This window comes from Mustela lutreola, chromosome 4, assembly GCF_030435805.1.
Source record: "Mustela lutreola isolate mMusLut2 chromosome 4, mMusLut2.pri, whole genome shotgun sequence".
NCBI lineage: Eukaryota > Metazoa > Chordata > Mammalia > Carnivora > Mustelidae > Mustela > Mustela lutreola.
The window spans coordinates 187,585,298-187,603,375 of record NC_081293.1 but is presented as its reverse complement, the minus strand read 5'-3'; the positions used below and the strand labels follow the sequence as shown (position 1 = coordinate 187,603,375).

Below are 18,078 nucleotides of genomic sequence, written 5' to 3'. Positions count from 1 at the left end.
CTATTCCTGAGGATGTCGGGACATCCAGCTGTGGTGTTTGCATCTGTCACTCCCATAAACTATATTATCATATGGTATACTTTCTGTATTTACAACTGAAATTTATTGGTTGCGTTTATGTTGTTTCTTGGTGGCATCTGAGGCTCTTTGATGCTACCAGTAACGTGACTTCCTTGTCAGGTGAGTCACGGCTCAGGAGACTTTTTTCTAGGGAATTCAAGTCACCCCAGATGTGCCTATTTCTTGTTCTGAGTTCCTGGCTGCCTGCCATCCTTTAGTGTCTGTCATCCTGGTTGTGAAGCCCATCTGGCTTTGGCACCTGTGCCCGGGACTCACCGACCACAGCTCTGCCACCAGGAGGGGCTCAGATTGATTCAGCCAAGAAGCCATATTTTGACCAACTCCCACTGACCAGGCTCCCCATTCCCCAGCCCCAGTGCCACTTGCCACCTTCAGGACAAACTGGTCTGAGTGGTTCTTAACATTGATGACTGTGTATGAACTACAGTCCCTCACGTTCTGTGACTGAGAGCACTGAAGAAACCAAACTTCATGTGGTGCAGAAAACAGAAATAGAAGAGTAATTTTTATGTTACAAATAAGTACCTGCAGGAAAAGCAGACCCTCCAAAGGTGGGGGGGGGGGGAGAGACACAGAGAGAAGGTGGGGGTGGTGGTGGAGAAAGTTTATGTCTTCACTCTGTGTGATTCTCCAAACAAGAATAGCATTCATAAGCTTTGGGGTTCACACAGGCATTCAGTCAAGGTTTGTGCTCCAAAACAGGCTTGAAAATAAACAACTCAGCCTTCGGAAAGTCATGTCTTTACACTGAATGGACAGAAAACCAGAAAGAATAAAAACATCTGCCAATTATGGGCAAGAACAGGGTAAACTTTAAATTTGATCTTATTTGACTCTTTGCTTCACTTTTATTAATCATTTAATTACGCTTAATCCAGGTGTAATTAGGTCCATTAACCCAACATAGCATCTCAATACACGGAAGTATTTTAAATCCAAAGAGACACTTTCCTTCCTGCCCTGGGCAGTCTGTGATTGCTTCTTTTTATTCAAGTCAGGTCAAAAAGAAAAAAAATTTAGTTTACTTCTTCCTTCTTGGAGGGAGTTTGATAAGTCCATAATAAAAATTGCTTCAGTTCAGGGGTACCCACATTTTGAGATTCACCAACTCATATGGTTTTGTTTTGTTTTGTTTTGTTTTCATTTCATTTTATTTTATTTCTTTTCAGTGTTCCAGAAATTGCTGTTTATGTACCACACCCAGTGCTCCATGCAATACATGCCCTCCATAATACCCACCACTGGGCTCACCCAACCACCACCCTCCAAAACCCTCTGAGAAACCCTCTGTTTCTCAGAGTCCACAGTCCCCCATGCTTCGTCTCCCTCTCTGATATCCCCCAACTCACTTCTCTCCATCTCCCAACGTCCTTGTGTTATTCCTTATGCTCCACAAATAAGTGTAACCATATGATAATTGACTCTCTCTGCTTGACTTATTTCACTCAGCATAAACTCTTCCAGTCCTGTCCATGCTGATATAAAAGTTGGGTATTCATCCGTTCTGATGGAGAGTACAATACTCTATTGTATATATGCACCATATCTTCTTTTTCCTTTTTTTTTAAATAAATATTTTATTTATTTATTTGACAGAGAGGGAGAGATCACAAGTAGGCAGAGAGGCAGGCAGAGAGAGAGGGAAGCAGGCTCCCTGCTGAGCAGAGAGCCCGAAGAGGGGCTCGATCCCAGGACCCTGGGATCATGACCTGAGCCAAAGGCAGAGGCTTTAACCCACTGAGCCACCCACGCGCCCCTGGACCATATCTTCTTTATCCATTCATCTGTTGAGGGCATCTTTGTTCTTTCCATAGTTTGGCGACTGTGGCCTTTGCTGCTATGAACATTGGGGTACAGATGGCCCTTCTTTTCACTACATCAGTATCTTTGGGGTAAATACCCAGTAGTGCAATTTCAGGGTCATAGGGTAGCTCTATTTTTAATTTCTTAAGGAATCTCCACACTGTTTTCCAAAGTGGCTGCGCCAACTTGCATTCCTACCAATAGTGTAAGAGGGTTCCCCTTTCTCAACATCCTCTCCAACACATGTTGTTTACTGTCTGGGTCACAAGTCAGGGCCAGCTGATACCAAAAGACTGAGATATTCCCTGCATATTCTCAGACCACACTGCTTTGAAACTGGAACTCAACCACAAGAAAAAGTCTGGAAGGAATTCAAACACTTGGAAGCTAAAGACCACCTTGCTTAAGAATGTTTAGATCAATGAGGAAATCAAAGAAGAACTTAAACAATTCATGGAGACCAATGAGAATGAAGACACTTAGGTCCAAAACCCATGGAATACAGCAAGGCAATCCTAAAGGGGAAATACATAGCCATTCAAGCCTCCCTCAAAAAAATGGAAAAATCCAGAATACACCAGCTCTCTTTATACCTTAAAGAATTGGAGAATCAATAACAAATTAAGCCAACCCCCCACACAAGAAGGGAAATAATCAAGATTAGAGCAGAGATCAATGAGATAGAAACTAGAGATACAGTAGGATACATCAACAAAACTAGAAGCTGGGTTTTTGAAAGAATCAATAAGATCGATAAAACTTTGGCCAAACTAACCCAAAAGAAAAGAGAGAGGACCCAAATTAATAAAATTATGAATGAAAAGGGAGAGACCATAACTAACACCAAGGAAATAGAAAGAATCATCAGAAAATATTGTCAACAGTTATATGCCAATAAGTTAAGCAACCTAGAAGAAATGGATGCCTTCCTGGAAACCTATAAACTTCCAAAACTGAATCAGGAAGAAATTGACAACCTGAATAGACCAACATCTAGTGATGAGATTGAAGCAGTGATCAAAAACCTCCCCAAAAACAAGAGCCCAGGACCTGACAGATCCCCTGCAGTATTCTGTCAAATATTCAAAGAAGAAATAATACCTATTCTCCTGAAGCTGTTTCAAAAAATAGAAACAAAAGGAAAACTTCCAAACTCTTTTTATGAAGCCAGCACTACCCTGATCCCCAAACCAGGCAAAGACCCCACGAAAAAGGAGAATTTCAGACCAATATCCCTGATGAATATGGATACCAAGATTCTCAACAAGATCCTAGCTAATAGGATCCAACAGTGTGTTAAAAAGATTATCCACTGGGGCGCCTGGGTGGCTCAGTCGTTAAGCGTCTGCCTTCAGGTTGGGTTATGATCCTGGGGTCCTGGGATGGAGCTCCCTGCTCAGCGGGCTCCCTGCTCAGCGGGAAGCCTGCTTCTCCCTCCCCCACTTCCCCTGCTGTGTTCCCTCTCTTGCTGTGTCTCTCTCTGTCAAATAAATAAAATCTTTAAAAAAAAAAAAAAAAGATTATCCACCATGACCAGGTGGGATTTATCCATGGGATGCAAGTGTGGTTTAACATTTGCAAATCCATCAATGTAATAGAACAAATCAATAAGAGAAGAGAGAAGAACCACATGGTCCTCTCAATTGATGCAGAGAAAGCATTGGACAAGATACAGCATCCGTTCCTGATTAAAATGATTCTAAGTATAGGGATAGAGGGAATATTCCTCAACTTCATAAAATCTATCTATGAAAAACCCACAGTGAATAGCATTCTCAATGGGGAAAAGCTGACAGCCTTACCTTTGAGTTCAGTAACACGACAAGGATGCCCACTCTCATCACTCTTGTTCAACATAGTACTGGAAGTCCTAGCAACAGCAATCAGACAACAAAAAGAAAAAAGGTACTCAAATTGGCAAAGAAGAAGTCAAACTCTCTCTCTTCGCAGATGACATGATACTTTATATGGAAAACCCAAAAGACTTCACCCCCAAACTACTAGAACATGGCAGGATACAGAATCAATGTACAGAAATCAGTTGCTTTCTTATACACTAACAATGAAAATATAGAAATGGAAATGAGAGAATTGATTCCATTTACTATAGCACCAAGAACCATAAGATACCTGGGAATAAACCTAACCAAAGAGGTAAAGGATCTGTACTCGAGGAACTACAGAACACTCATGAAAGAAATTGAGGAAGACACAAAAGGATGGAAGACCATTCATTCCATGCTTATAGATCAGAAGAAGAAACATTGTTAAAATGTCTGTACTGCCTAGAGCAATCGATACTTTCAATGCCATCCTGATCAAGATTCCATTGGCATTTTTCAAAGAGCTAGAACAAACAATCCTAAAATTTGTATGGAACCAGAAGAGATCCTGAATTGCTAAGGAAATGTTGAAAAAGAAAAGCAAAACTGGGGGCATCACATTGCCTGATTTTAAGCTTTACTACAAAGCTGTGATCACCAAGACAGCATGGTATTGGCACAAAAACAGACACATAGACCAGTGGAACAGAGTAGAGAGCCCAGATACAGACCCTCGACTCTATGGTCAAATCATCTTTGACAAAGCAGGAAAAAATATCCAGTGGAAAAAAGACAGTCTCTTCAATAAATGGTGCTGGGAAAATTGGACAGCTGTGTATAGAAAAATGAAACTCAACCATTTTCTTACACCATACACAAAGATAAGCTCGAAATGGTTAAAAGCACTCAATGTGAGGCAGGAATCTATCAAAATCCTAGAGGAGAACACAGGCAGTAACCTCTTTGACATCGGCCACAGCAACTTCTTTCAAGACATGTCTCCAAAGGCAAAGGAAACAAAAATGAAAATGAACTTTTGGGACTTCATCAAGATCAAAAGCTTCTGCAAGCAAAGGAAGCAGTCAACAAAACAAAGAGGCAACCCATGGAATGGGAGAAGATATTCACAAATGACACTACAGACAAAGGGCTGATGTCCAAGATCTATAAAGAACTCATCAAACTCAACACACACAAAACAGATAATCATGTCAAAAAATGGGCAGAAGACATGAAACAGATACTTATCCAAAGAAGACATACAAATGGCTAACAGACACATGAAAAAATGTTCATCATCATTAACCATCAGGAAATTTAAATCAAAACCCACACTGATATGATTTTTAAAGTTTTTTTGAAAGACTTTCATTTATTCATTTGAAAGAGAACACAAGTGAGGGGCGGGGGTGGAGGGGCTGAAGGAGAAGCAGACTCCCTGTGGAACAAGGAGCCTAATGCGGGACTCAATCCCAGGACCCTGGGATCATGATCTGAGTGGAAGGCGGAAGGTGGACACTTAATCCACTGAGCCATCCAGGTGCCCTGAAATGATTTTTTTTTAATTGAGTGGCTGACATAGGTTTTACATAAAAAAAAATATATATATATATATGATATATATATATATGATAATTAAGGCCATTAGAAGACAAGAAAGAGGTAAAAAATCTTGCCATTGACTACCATCATCTCTCAAAGGGGGGGGGGCGTGTTCATATCAACAATCAGAAAGAAAATTATTCCAGAATAACAAGAGCTCTTAGTATTTAATAAATTTAGATTTATTCAAAACATATCACATTAACCTTATTTTTACTGTTTTTCTCAGCACTGATTAGATTTCATGATCAGTCAGCATCTGTCCCAAGACCAGCATTTAGAAAGCACTGGCTTCTTTCCCCCTCCCCTTCTATCCTGGAAAGCACAGTGCAGAAGAAAAGCATGGCTTTGTTGTTCAAGAATAGACGTGATGGTTTTTTTTTTTTTTCTTTTCTTTTTCTTATGGTTCTCTGTGGAAGAAATACGTTTGAGTCTTCCTTATGAAGTGTAAGGAAGGGGGAAAAAAAGAGAAAGCAAAGCAGGCAGCAGAGAGAACCAGTTCTCTTATTGAAATAGTCTTAGAAATGCAAGCTAACATCTTTCCTTTGATTACCCTAGAGTCAATCAGTCGGAGATCTTACTAGAAAGGAAAGCAAGTGAAGCTTGGAACTACTTGAAAGAAAAAAATAAGTAGCCCGAAGGCACAGACAGCAGATCACAGCTCAGACTGAGTTAAAATGCTGGTATCATACACAGGTTCTTGAATTTTATCAGCGTAGGATAATCCATTGTGAGAACAAGGTTGGAAAAGAAACGGATTTATATTAGTTTTGAAGAGTGTTTCTGTATGGATGATTGGTTTGGGTGTTTATTTAAAGTTTATGTTTACCTGTAAAAACATAAAGGAAAATTGCTTCTAGAAGTGGGATAAGGCAGGTCATGAATGAATAGAGCTTTTTTTAAAAAAATTATTCTTAAAATGGAAATGCACAACTATACATCCAAGTAGAACGAGACCAGGGCCACCATCTTGGATCAGAGGGAAAACAGCTTCCTGTTCCTCCAATCCCTGTTTCTACTGGGGGGTAGCGTCTCCGGGTGTGGGGCGGGCATCGATGGGAAACATCAGCCTCTGAATCCCAGACTGTGGGAAAGGGAGGTGGGAGAGCTTTGTGAAAAGCTGCTCTCCAGCTTCCGCCCCTTTCCCCTTCCCAGTCGACTTTTCATGAAGATGAGTGAATGGGAAATGCAGCTCATCAGTGTATTCTAGGACTGCCTACAGGATAATGTTTTTCTCACTCCACCTCCAGATGGTGTTTTTTGGCTACATGGTGTTCAGCATCCTCTTTGGCCTCCTGGCTGACAGATATGGCCGCTGGAAGGTAGGTTGGCCTTGAAGAATGACGTGGGATTTTCTTTCATGATGATGTCACCACTGGTTCTCTTTAGTGGACGTTTCTCTGTCTGTTACAGACAGAATGGGTGGAAATGTCCTTCTCTGACACCATATGCCCCAATGCCAGGCTTGTCTTTGTGCTTTCTTGTCTTTTCCTGGCGTATCCTTCCTCCTACCTGGTCCCTGTTGTCCAGGAATGGAACTGATGGGTGTGCACAGTTAGAAAATCTTAGAATGTAGAGACTGACACATAGAAACAGAGGCAGCTTCACATTAGTTAACTTTGGTATAGCTTTGAAACTCAGCCGCTTGCTCAAGGTCACGTACCTACTAAGATTAAACAGTAAGATCGAAACCTATGTCTTCTGATTAGAAGCCTAGGTCTCGCTCTTTTTTTTTTTTTTTTTTTTTCCACTTGTCTCGTTTCTGGTAGGGAAGACCTCCTTAAGCATAAGCACAAGGGGACAAGCCCCAAGGGAAAATAATTACAGCTTTGGCTTTATGTTTTGAAGTACATGAAGTAAATATCATAGACATTCATAAATTTCATACTGAAAACACAAGTATGTCAAAAAATGTACAAAGCACAAGAAGACATTTTTACATAAAAATAAAAATGGTCAACATTTCTTGAAAAACATTTGATTGTGGGAGCAATTGAAAGGAAAATATTAGAAGGTATGAATTTGGGGGTATCAAATCCATAAGGATTTGTTCTCTCTTTGGAGAAGGCTACAAGGGTAGAGACAGCTTCATATTGTATTGGTCCAGTTTTTCTGACCATCAGTTTGACAGGACGAATCAAGAACCTGGGGAACACCCATTCTCCTAGTCTGATCTCTTTCATACCAGAAATCTAGCCCGATTAGAGCATCAGAGAACCACAGAGATTACGTACATTGCCATAGCTAACTGCCACTATGAGAAAACCTCATCATTCAGCCACAGGGGAAGGGCTTATGCATAATATTACCCGCACTACAGTACCACTGGAATATTTTATAGCCATGAAAAATATATTTTCCCTTTTGACCAAGGAAAATAGGATAAAATAAAAATTAAAAAAAAATAAAATAGGATAAAAGTATGTTAACAAGTCTTTTCTGGGGTAGGGAAATCAAGCAAGATAGAAATATTTTTGTTTTTCTCTTTTTCTTCCATATTCTCTTCTGTGAATTTGTATTAGTTTTATAATTAGGGGAAAAACAAATACCTTAAATTTTCTCCTCATCCCCATCCCAACACAACACTTTCCTGTGCTCCTAATGAGGGCAGGTTTTTTCATCCTGATTTACAAGTTTGGGCAGCTGATTTACAAGTTTGGGTGGATGCAGTGGGGCAGTGTCGAAGAACGGTCGCAATTTGGGATGTCTGGGCTTTCAGGCAGCACAGCGGTGTGGACTGTGTTATTTGATGATGGTGAGAGATCGGTGAGCTCCCTGTAGAATTAGCTCCTCTGAGAAGCAAACCTCCGGATGGAAATTAAAAATCGCCTTCAGAAGGTAAATGGTCTCCCATTAGTTTCTTCCAGAGAGGCAGGGGCCACTAATACATCTCCTTTGGTTGCTTTAGATTTTGCTCATCTCGTTCCTGTGGGGAGCCTACTTCTCCTTGCTGACGTCTTTCTCTCCGTCTTACATCTGGTTTGTCTTCCTGCGGACGATGGTGGGCTGTGGCGTGTCTGGCCATGCACAAGGGTAAAGACCTCACCGAGAGGAGGCTTGAGAGAGGAATGCGTTATACCCCCAGATACTTACACAGACGTGGGGGGTTGGTTCACGGGCCAATAGCACCAACGAGCTGTAAATGCATAAGACTTGACTTCTGCTAATTATTTTTTAGCTCTTTATTTTTTTTTAATTTTTCTTGAAGGGATGGCAGCTAATTCCATTAGGAGCTATTTGCTGATCAAAATGACCTGAGGCTAATGATACATCATATGTTAATAAAAAATTTAAAAACTCAAAAACCCACACAAAACAAAACAAAACAAAATGATGTTTTGTGGTGAGCCTAGCAGAGGGCACTAGAGGTGAATGCGTTAAAATTTTTTTGTCCCTAAGGTTGATCTTTATTTTGTTAGACTAAATGCCAAGCAAAAGTGCCCTAGGAGGTGGGTAACACGGTCTTTTCGTTGCTTGAGAATGTGTTGGAAGAGTTGTTTGACCAGAACCACCTGTAACATTGAGGAATAACCATATCATTAATTTATTTGTTTTTAAAGATTTTATTTATTTATTTGAGAGAGAGAGAGAGAGAGAGAGAGAGCGCAAGCATGAGCAGGGGGAGGGGTGGAGGACGAGGGAGAAACAGAGTCCCCACTGAGGACAGAGCCCTGGGCGGGACTTGATCCCATGACTGTGAGGTTATGACCTTGAACCGGGGTAAGCCACCCAGTTGCCCAAGGAGTAGCCATTTTAAAATGCCATTGCCCTGTGACGGAAGACTGTGTCTAAGCCCATTTTCAAAGCAGGGGGAGGTCGCTGAGAGAGATGGTGGCTGCAGGTCCTTCTCTGCCCTAGGATAAGTGCACAATGTGTCGTGCCTGGAGAGGTGTCCGCTGAATGGTCAGCAGCTCCGGAGCCTCCTTTAGATTCACAGAGCCCTCAGCCGACTCTCTCCTGGGTGCCGTGGAGCCGTTTACCCTTAGGATGTATTAGGAGATATCAAAGCACCCAATCATTACCTTAATGTGTTGCGGAAAGACTGTCCCTCCCCGGGGCATAAATTAAGCCTGCTCTGAGCTTTGGAGCCCTACAGGAGTAGAAGTTAGCTTGACATTTACAACAACCCTCAGGAACCAGCCCGATAAATATGTTAAGAAAGCCCAAACCCTGGCTAATAATTGCAACAGGGAAGAGTAATTAGAAAACGGAAGGGAGTATGAGTCTATTTATTTGTCTATTCACAAAATTAATGAGAAGCCTGTGCTTCGACTGCCTCCATTCTCTCTGGGCATCGATTCTCTTCCTTCCAGGTGTATTTTAATTTCCCAAGTATATATATATATATATATATTTTTTTTTTTTTTTTAAAGATTTTATTTATTTATTTGACAGAGAAAGATCACAAGTAGGCATAGAGGCAGGCAGAGAGAGAGAGAGAGGAGGAAGCAGGCTCCCTGCTGGGCAGAGAGCCCGATGCGGGACTCGATCCCAGGACCCTGAGATCATGACCTGAGCCGAAGGCAGCGGCTTAACCCACTGAGCCACCCAGGGGCCCCCCAAGTATATTTTAGAAAGGGTTTGGCAAAAACACTTTTCACTTTTGGGGGTGGAGGGAGGGAATGATATCTCTTAAATGGTGGAAGATTGAAAAGAACTTTGAGAAGAAGCGTGTAAACAGAAGGGCAATTGCAAGTTTCTTATTCTCTTATGTGGATTTTAGCTGTTCACAAACATACAGCAAAACATAATTGTTTAGGAAAAACTTCTGTTTTCCTCTACACATTCACACTCAGTACTTGTGACAAAGCTTCACTTTTTTTTTTTTCTTAAGAGAGAGAAAGCGCGCGCCAGCAGGGGGGTTGGGAGGAGACAGAGGGAGTGGGAGAACTTTAAGTAGGTTCTACTTGGAGCCCCGTGTGAGGTTCCATCTGATGACCCTGGGCTCATGACCTGAGCTGAAATCAAGAGTCGGGCACTTAACCGACTGAGCCACCTAGGCGACCCGATAGATCTTCACTCCGGACACTAAATGTGCGGGTTATTTACACACCAGCCAATTCTCTAACACCAGCTGGTTGTTCTACAGATTAGTTCAATTCTTCCTAACAGGAGTTTGCTCAGACCCCTCCCCTACCCTCAGGTTTAGGCTCAGTCCCAAGAGGCTACCGCCCACCTCAGACCCCAATCACAAGCAGCAGGTCCCCAGCTTATCCACACCTTCTATCTGACTTGTTACAAATGCAAGTTACCCCAGATCCTTCTGTGGACTCAATGAATGGCCAGAGCAGCTCCCAGGACCCAGGCAAACAGTCTACCTATGACTGCAGCTGTAGTTCAAAGGAGATTTTAGAGGAAACAGGTGAATGGCCCGATGAAGAGAGATACACAGGGCAGGCTCTGGAAGGGTCCTGAGAGCAAGAGCTACTGTTTCTATGGAGTCTGTGGCCCACCACCCTCCCAGCACACAGATGGGCTTGCCAGCCTGGAAGCTCGCCAAACCTTGTATGTTCGAGCTTTCTATGGAGGCCTCTTCATGGAGGCATGAGACATGGAGGCATCAAATCATTATCCAATCCCTCTCCTCTCTCCAGGGGTTGGAGGACAGGGTTGGACATTCCAAGATTCTAATCATGGTTTGGTCTTTTAAGATGAGGCCCCATCTAGGCACTCACCAAAAGCCATCTCCTGAGAATAAAGGATGCTCCTTTGGACCAGGAAGCCCAAGGATTCTAGGTGTTCTATGTCAGACACTGGGGTCAAAGACCAAATATCAGCAGGAACCAGGAGCTGAGAGCAGTATATACATATATTTATTTCACAGTGATGAAGTCTATGTTTTTTCATTTTTTATCTCTGTGACAAGAAAAGTTATGATTTTTCAAGTCATTTTCTTTGATAAAAACACAATTGTTCTGTTCCCCCTCCCTTCCTGTTTAGGCTAATCATAAAGACTGAATTTTTGCCTACAAAATACCGAGGCTACATGCTCCCGTTGTCTCAGGTAAGATAAAACAGGAATTCTACATGGGCTTCTGATCCTAGAGGATGTGATGCCCTTGGTTTTGCTTCTGGCTGGTTGTCTGTTGGGTTAGCACACTATCTTGGTGTTAACTAAAGAGCACTGGGAAGGCTGGATGCCAGGGGTCCCATTTCAAGAGGCTAGGACTTTTGTCACCCAACAGTAGCATTTAGAACACAGTAGCCTCTTCCAGGAAACATTCCGGTGGCCGGTCTCAGTGGAATGATGGAAGCTTAGGCATGCATCTGGAATGGACTTACTCTTCCCCCCTGAGTCTTCAGGAGGGGGACATACCTACTAGCCTCTTTAGGGCAGCCTATCTCCCCTCTAGGATTTCTACGGTCTTCGGGGCCACAACTGGCCCATGACTGTGGGGACATGCCCTAAGTGCCTTGTCCAGCTGAATCATTTATCCAGGAGATTGGAATGTTCCCAAGACTGCCGCAGGCCCTGCTGGTCTCCGAGGAGAGGTTTGGCATCGGAAGCTATGTCAATCAATCTAGGAGTCCTTGATGTCTGATGTCATCAGTGTCCAAAAGCCCTGATTTCAGGGGCCCACCAAAAAGAAAGCTCTTCTCACTGAAATATATATTTAGCAATAAATAAAGCAGTAGGAGAATACTTTAAGATTTATTTTAAAATTTTCCAATACTCCATGAAGGCAACAAAAAATGACAAAGAACATAACAAACGCTGTTTGTTACTCTTTGCATTTCTCCTGTTTTTTTGATCGTTGTTAAGATAGACAGATGCAGACACATTTAATACTTAGCATTGGAGCTTATCCTTCTTTTTGCACCAATTTGCATTTGTGTTATTTTATTTTTTTATTATGTTCTGCTAGCCACCATATAGTACATCATTAGTTTTTTTTTTTTAAGACTTTATTTATTCACTTGACAGAGAGAGATCACAAGTAGGCAGAGAGGAAGGCTGAGAGAGAGAGGGGGAAGCAGGCCCCGTGCTCGACACGGGGCTTGATCCCAGTCAGGACCCCGAGACCACGACCCGAGCCAAAAGCAAAGGCTTTAACTCACTGGGCCACCCAGGTGCCCCTCATTAGTTTTTGATGTAGTGTTGAAGATTCATTAGTTTGCATATAACACCCAGTGCTCATCACAACACGTGCCCTCCATCATCCGACTGAATTATTCCTCTCCCCTCCAAAACCCTCAGTTTGTTTCCTGGAGTCCATAGTCTCTCATGGTTTGTCTTCCTCTCTGATTCCGCCCCCGCTTCGGTTTTCCCTCCCTTCCCCTGTGGTCCCCATGCTATTCCTTACACTATACATAGGAGTGAAACCATATGGTAACTGTCTTTCTCTGCTTGACCTATTTGGATTTTATCCTTAACCGTATTACATGGGCGTGGTCCTACTCAAGCTCATCTGTGGACATTTTCTCTTCTACTGGCCATTAACTCCATGGCATGCTTCCTGGTCGTGTCTTCTCCTCGCTAGTCTTATTTTCCTCCTCTCCTTGGATCATCTAATGAACTCCAATGGGTTTAGTTACCTCTGTCTGTAAACCCTAATATCTTTACCTACAACCAAGAGCATCCCCTTGACTTTCAGACGCAGATAGAGCCAATAGCCTACGGGAGAATCCCTGGACTATCGCTTCAGAAATACAACGTGGATAGAATTCATCTGCTCATTTCCCCCTGAAATGTCTTATTTCCACATTTCCACTCTCAGCTAGTAGTAAACATGGTCCCCTCGGTCATCTGGGCCACAAGGTCAAGAGCCATCCCGGACCCCTCCCGTGCCATCATCCCCATTCAATCCTTACCACGTCCTGCCCATTCATCGCTTATTGATGGACCCCCAACTGCAGTGTCTATCAGCAAACCCTGTCACTTTTACCTCTAATATATGTGCCAAATCACCAGTTATAGAATTTTTTTGCCACTTCCCTACTAAAATTATTTTTTTTTGTAAAATATTTTATTTATTTATTTGTCAGAGAGAAAGAGAGCAACAGGCAGAAGGAGAAGCAGGGAACCCGATGGGGGACTTGATCCCAGAACCCTGGGATCACAACCTGAGCCGAAGGCAGACGCTTAACCCACTGAGCCACTTAGGCGCCGTCCCTACTAAAATTCTTGTCAGTGACCTGTCACCTGCCATCTGGTCGATCACAACGGCTTACTGCTGGTCTTCTTATTTGTTGCCTTTTCAGAAGGCACATCCCTGATCACTCCCCATGACATTACTCTTTTGTCATAGCCCTCAGTGCTTTCTGAAATAATCCTGTTTGGTTTTTGTAGTTGAAATCTTTAGTGATAAAATAGTCACCCCTTTGTCACCCCTTACTTAGTTGCCCACAAAAGGTCTTTTATTCTATTGTCTTCTCTCCATTTCTTGAGGTGGAATGGAGGTGTCATCTTCTAGTAGGGAGAGAATGCTTAGGCTAACACTTGGAATCATTCTAGTTTCCAAAACCAACAGGCCCAGCCGTAATGGGCTGCCATGTTGTTTGTTGATATACAGTGATATTCAAGATACATTTTTCAGGACAAAAAGCAATATTTATACTATGATACCATTTGTGAAAAAAGAGAATGAGATATAGCCTTATTAGCTTATATATATGCTTAGAACAGCTTTGGGAGGACCCAAGAAATCGGTAATATTGGTTTCTTCTAAGAAGAGAACTGGATGACAAAGAAGCAGGAGAGGAAAAGAGTATTTTTAGTGTTTTCCTTTGTGGCTTTTGAGTTAGGAACCAGTTAATCTTTTATTTATTCAATGGGGGAAAATGTCAATGTTTCCAATTTTTAAAACTGTGGTGACAGTACTGACCCCTTGTATAGCTGAGCCTGCCATTTATAGACAAGCAAACTGAGCCGTGGAGACATGGGGCGATGTTCCCTATTCATCCAGGTCCTGGAGCTAGTGCTGGGAGTAGAACCCGGACCTGGGCTCCTTAAAGACCTCTTTCACCTCATCCTCTTATACTGAAATGCTCCTGAGAGAGGCAGGGTTGAGCACACTTGATAAGGGGAATTGTGAATGTTTTGTTTTCAAGAAATTATTATACCCAACATGGGGCTCGAACTTACAACCCCAGATCAAGAGTCACCCGCTCCACCAAGGAGCCAGGCAAATGCTATGATGGGAGGAATTGTAACCTCTCATCCTCTCCCCAGGTTTTCTGGCTGGCTGGCTCCCTGCTTATCATCGGCCTGGCCTCCGTGGTCATCCCCACCATCGGGTGGCGCTGGCTGATTCGCATCGCCTCCATTCCAGGCATCATCCTCATCCTGGCCTTCAAGGTGAGCTGTTCGGTCATGGGCAACCTCTGGTCCTCTCCTCCAGCTGGCCCAGGGGTCCTTCTGCCCCACATGTATCAGCCTCACTCTGCCTTTTTCCTTCACTCAAGACTGTCTCAATCCGCTTCATCCCTCCCCTCCGTTAGCCTGCCTCAGATCGTTTATTGCTGGAAGTTTCGTCTCACAGCAACACCCCACTTGAGCTGACCCTTCTCTTTCTTACCTTTAGTGGTTGGAGTCTGACGCCTGGCGCACATTCTCGGGCCACTACAGGCCAGCTGTTCTGTCCTTCTGCTCTCCCTCTAATCCACAGAATCAACCTCTTCCTTAGGTTCTGCTGGATTTCCCTCATTGTTCAAAGATGGGGCTGTGTGTGTGTGTGTGTGTGTGTGTGTGTGTGTCCTAACACTACAGAATCAGAGAATTTCGTATTTCACAAGCATCCTCGGAGGGCATGTATTTCGTACCCCAACCACAAGCACACATCCAGAACACTCCGGCTTTGGACACTTTCAGACTCAAGACTTAATAGATGACATCCTATGTCCATCCATAGGCAGGCCTAGTTCTTAGGAGGTCCTTTCTGATGTGGAGGGGACCCTGCCTCCTCATGGGTTTACCTGCAGTCTTAATAGTTCTCTCTGAAAATCCAGAGGTTCTAGCTTCTACATGATATCCCTCCAAATGGTTAAGAAATTCTAGCCCAATCAGAGCTTTCCTTCTTTGAATGAAGCAACACCATGACCTTCAACTCTTTCTCCCGACACCTGATCCCAGAGCCCTGTCTATTTTTTTTTCTGGATGAGCCCATTGGTCCGTGTCTTCTCTGCAGCGAACTGTTGCTTGATGTCCCACCCAGAGCGGTAGGTGCCTGGTTCCAGGGGTTTAATGGGCCCAGGCCATCCTTGAACAGCCTGCCTGCCTTGGCCGGTGCAGTTAGAAACAGACGGTCCTGACCCCATTTTCCTGGACGAGTGGTTCCATGCCATGAATAGGGCGTATCTCCTAGGGCCGTGTGGAAGATTAAACAAGGTAATGCACACGACTCTCTTCATGAACCTGGAACACGAACAGTGTCCAACATGTGTGAGCCACACAGCTATGTTATTGCCTTTATAAAAATTATTATTTTGAATATCAGCCTTGTCTTTGGATTGAGGACACTCACACCGAGTATGTACCAGGCTCCACACGAGGTTCTGAGGCTAAAAGTATGCATAGGATATGGTTCTTGCCGTCAAGGCATGCCGGTCAGTGGGCAAGAGATAGATACGAATACAAAGGGTGATGGTGCCCACGGGACTCAGTAAGCGCGGTCCCAGCGTTCATCCTGTGGGTGCTCGGGGAGAGAGCGATTTGTTCCAGTGGGGCGATGCTGTTGAATTTGGCCGTGGGGGATGGAACAGCCCGCACCACGAGGGCCAGAGAGTGGGGCAAGTGCATGTGGGCAGAGCTCAGGTGTCAGCCCAGCCATGAAGGTGTGAAATGCAGAATCTTTGGGGGAGAGCAGGTAGGCTGGAATGAAGGGTGCTGGTGGGGGGCGGGGGATGGGAGGCGCTGACAGGCCTGTGTCCAGATTATGAGGGCCTTCGAGGCAGGGGGTGCTGGCTGTGTGCTGGGAAGCTGGTCTGCAGCTGCGTGGAGCCTGCGTGCACGGAAAGCCAGGGGAGCAGTCAGGATCATCCCAGTGGGAGATGAGGGGCTGCTGGGCGCGGGATGGTGAGCAGGTGCCGCCACGGGAGGTGCTTTTCTGAGGAAGAACCCGCCCACCTCCATCGAGGCATGAAGGGCAGGGAGTGGTTCAAGGTGATTCTCAAGGCCCCAGTCTCCATGGAGGCCTGTCTCGTTAGGTGGGTATGTATGTATTTATATTTGTTTCTGTATTTGAGAGAACGCAAGAGCACGAGCGGGGAGAGGGGCAGAGGGAGCGGGACAGACAGACCCCACTGAGCTGGGAGCCTGACATGGGGCCTGATCCCAGTACCCCACGATCTTGATCTGAGCCAAAGTCGGTCACTTAATTGACGGAGCCGCCCAGGCACACCAGCCTGTAGTGTAGTCCGAGTACAGCGTTCAGTGATCAGTGGGTGGCAGGTCTGGCTTGTCAGGAGTGGTGCTCCGCCATCGGGGGCACTTGGGTCCCTGCCGTGGTTGTGCTGTGGGCTGGCGCGTGTAGGAGATCGCAGGGTGCCTGGGGGCAGGCTGGGGTGACAGGGCAGTAGAGCGGCCCTGGGGCAGCTGTTTGCCAAGTGGATGTAGCATTTCCTTGCAGTAAGTATTAGGCTGGGCTCAGTATTGGTGCGATACCATCAAGACGGGCCTACAGTAAGGGGAACGTGACCCTGTTTGTTCCAGACCAGCAGCTTGCTGCTCCTCTGTCTCCTGAAACTGGGGCCTGTGACTATACAGCAGTAATCATGGAACCCCCCGGGGTCCGCAGCACTTGAACTCTGATGCTCTTTCCTTCTGTGCCAGTTTATTCCCGAGTCCGCTCGCTTCAATGTCTCCACCGGGAACACTCAGGCTGCCCTTGCCACCCTGCAGCACATCGCCAAGATGAACCGCTCGGTCATGCCGGAGGGGAAGCTGGTGGAGCCCATCCTGGTAAGTTCCCAGTGGGGAGGGCTTCTCTCCCCCACCAGAAATCCCCTCAGTCCTAGAAGGGCAGAGGGGAGGGGACCTTCACTCTCTAGCCCCACCCCAAGGGGACAAGAGAGAAGTGCAGAACTGGACTAAATCCAGCTCCTTGGAGAGCCAGTGGCCCTAGCAAGTTACCTGCCTTAGCTTTCCTCATCAACGAAATGGGAATAATATCTACCTTGCAGAGCTAGTCACGTGACTTAGCATCTTTGTTTCCAGGTGAGAGATTGTTTTATAATTTTATTTTCTTGTACTGGTCTTATAAATGATGTAAATCATAAGTGATCTCAAATTAGGAAACCTCATTAAATGATTTCTTTCTTTTTTTTTTTTTTTAAGATTTTATTTATTTGTCAGAGACAGAGGCGCATAAGCCGGGGGAGCAGCAGGCAGAGGGAGAGGGAGAAGCAGGCTCCCTGCTGAGCAAGGAGCCTGGTGTGGGACTCGATCCCAGAACCCTGGGATCAGGACCTGAGCCAAAGGCAGATGCTTAACCTGCTGAGCCACCCAAGAGTCCCTAACAGATTTCTTAAGACACAATTCGGCATTTATATTCTACTGGGCCCAGGGCTCTTAACGTCACTTTGAAATCATTTCTTACACCAGCCCTGACCACGCACCTATAGGTGGGTCAATCACAGGCCCCAGTGGTACCTTCCTCACCTGTCCCGCCAACTCAGCAACACTTTATGTAAGATAGAAATTCATCTCTTAGTTGTGGCTGGAGTGTGGTTATAGAGGTGAAACATGCCCCTGAAGTCATTTATGCCAAATATTTATTTTGAGGGGAGCAGTGGGGGATAACAAAAGGGTGTTATATGGAGGAGTTTTTAA

At 44.6% G+C, this 18,078-nt stretch overlaps 1 protein-coding gene across 1 annotated transcript in view; it reads left to right on the top strand.

The window, feature by feature from the left end:
- The window catches only part of SVOPL (SVOP like), a 67,129-nt gene that overhangs the window by 5,265 nt on the left and 43,786 nt on the right, over positions 1–18,078 (top strand). Inside the window, exons 4-8 of the mRNA XM_059171966.1 lie at positions 6,560–6,631; positions 8,218–8,342; positions 11,250–11,313; positions 14,482–14,607; positions 17,080–17,208. Coding sequence (XP_059027949.1) covers positions 6,560–6,631; positions 8,218–8,342; positions 11,250–11,313; positions 14,482–14,607; positions 17,080–17,208 — 516 coding nt within the window. The remainder of the gene's footprint in view (positions 1–6,559; positions 6,632–8,217; positions 8,343–11,249; positions 11,314–14,481; positions 14,608–17,079; positions 17,209–18,078) is intronic.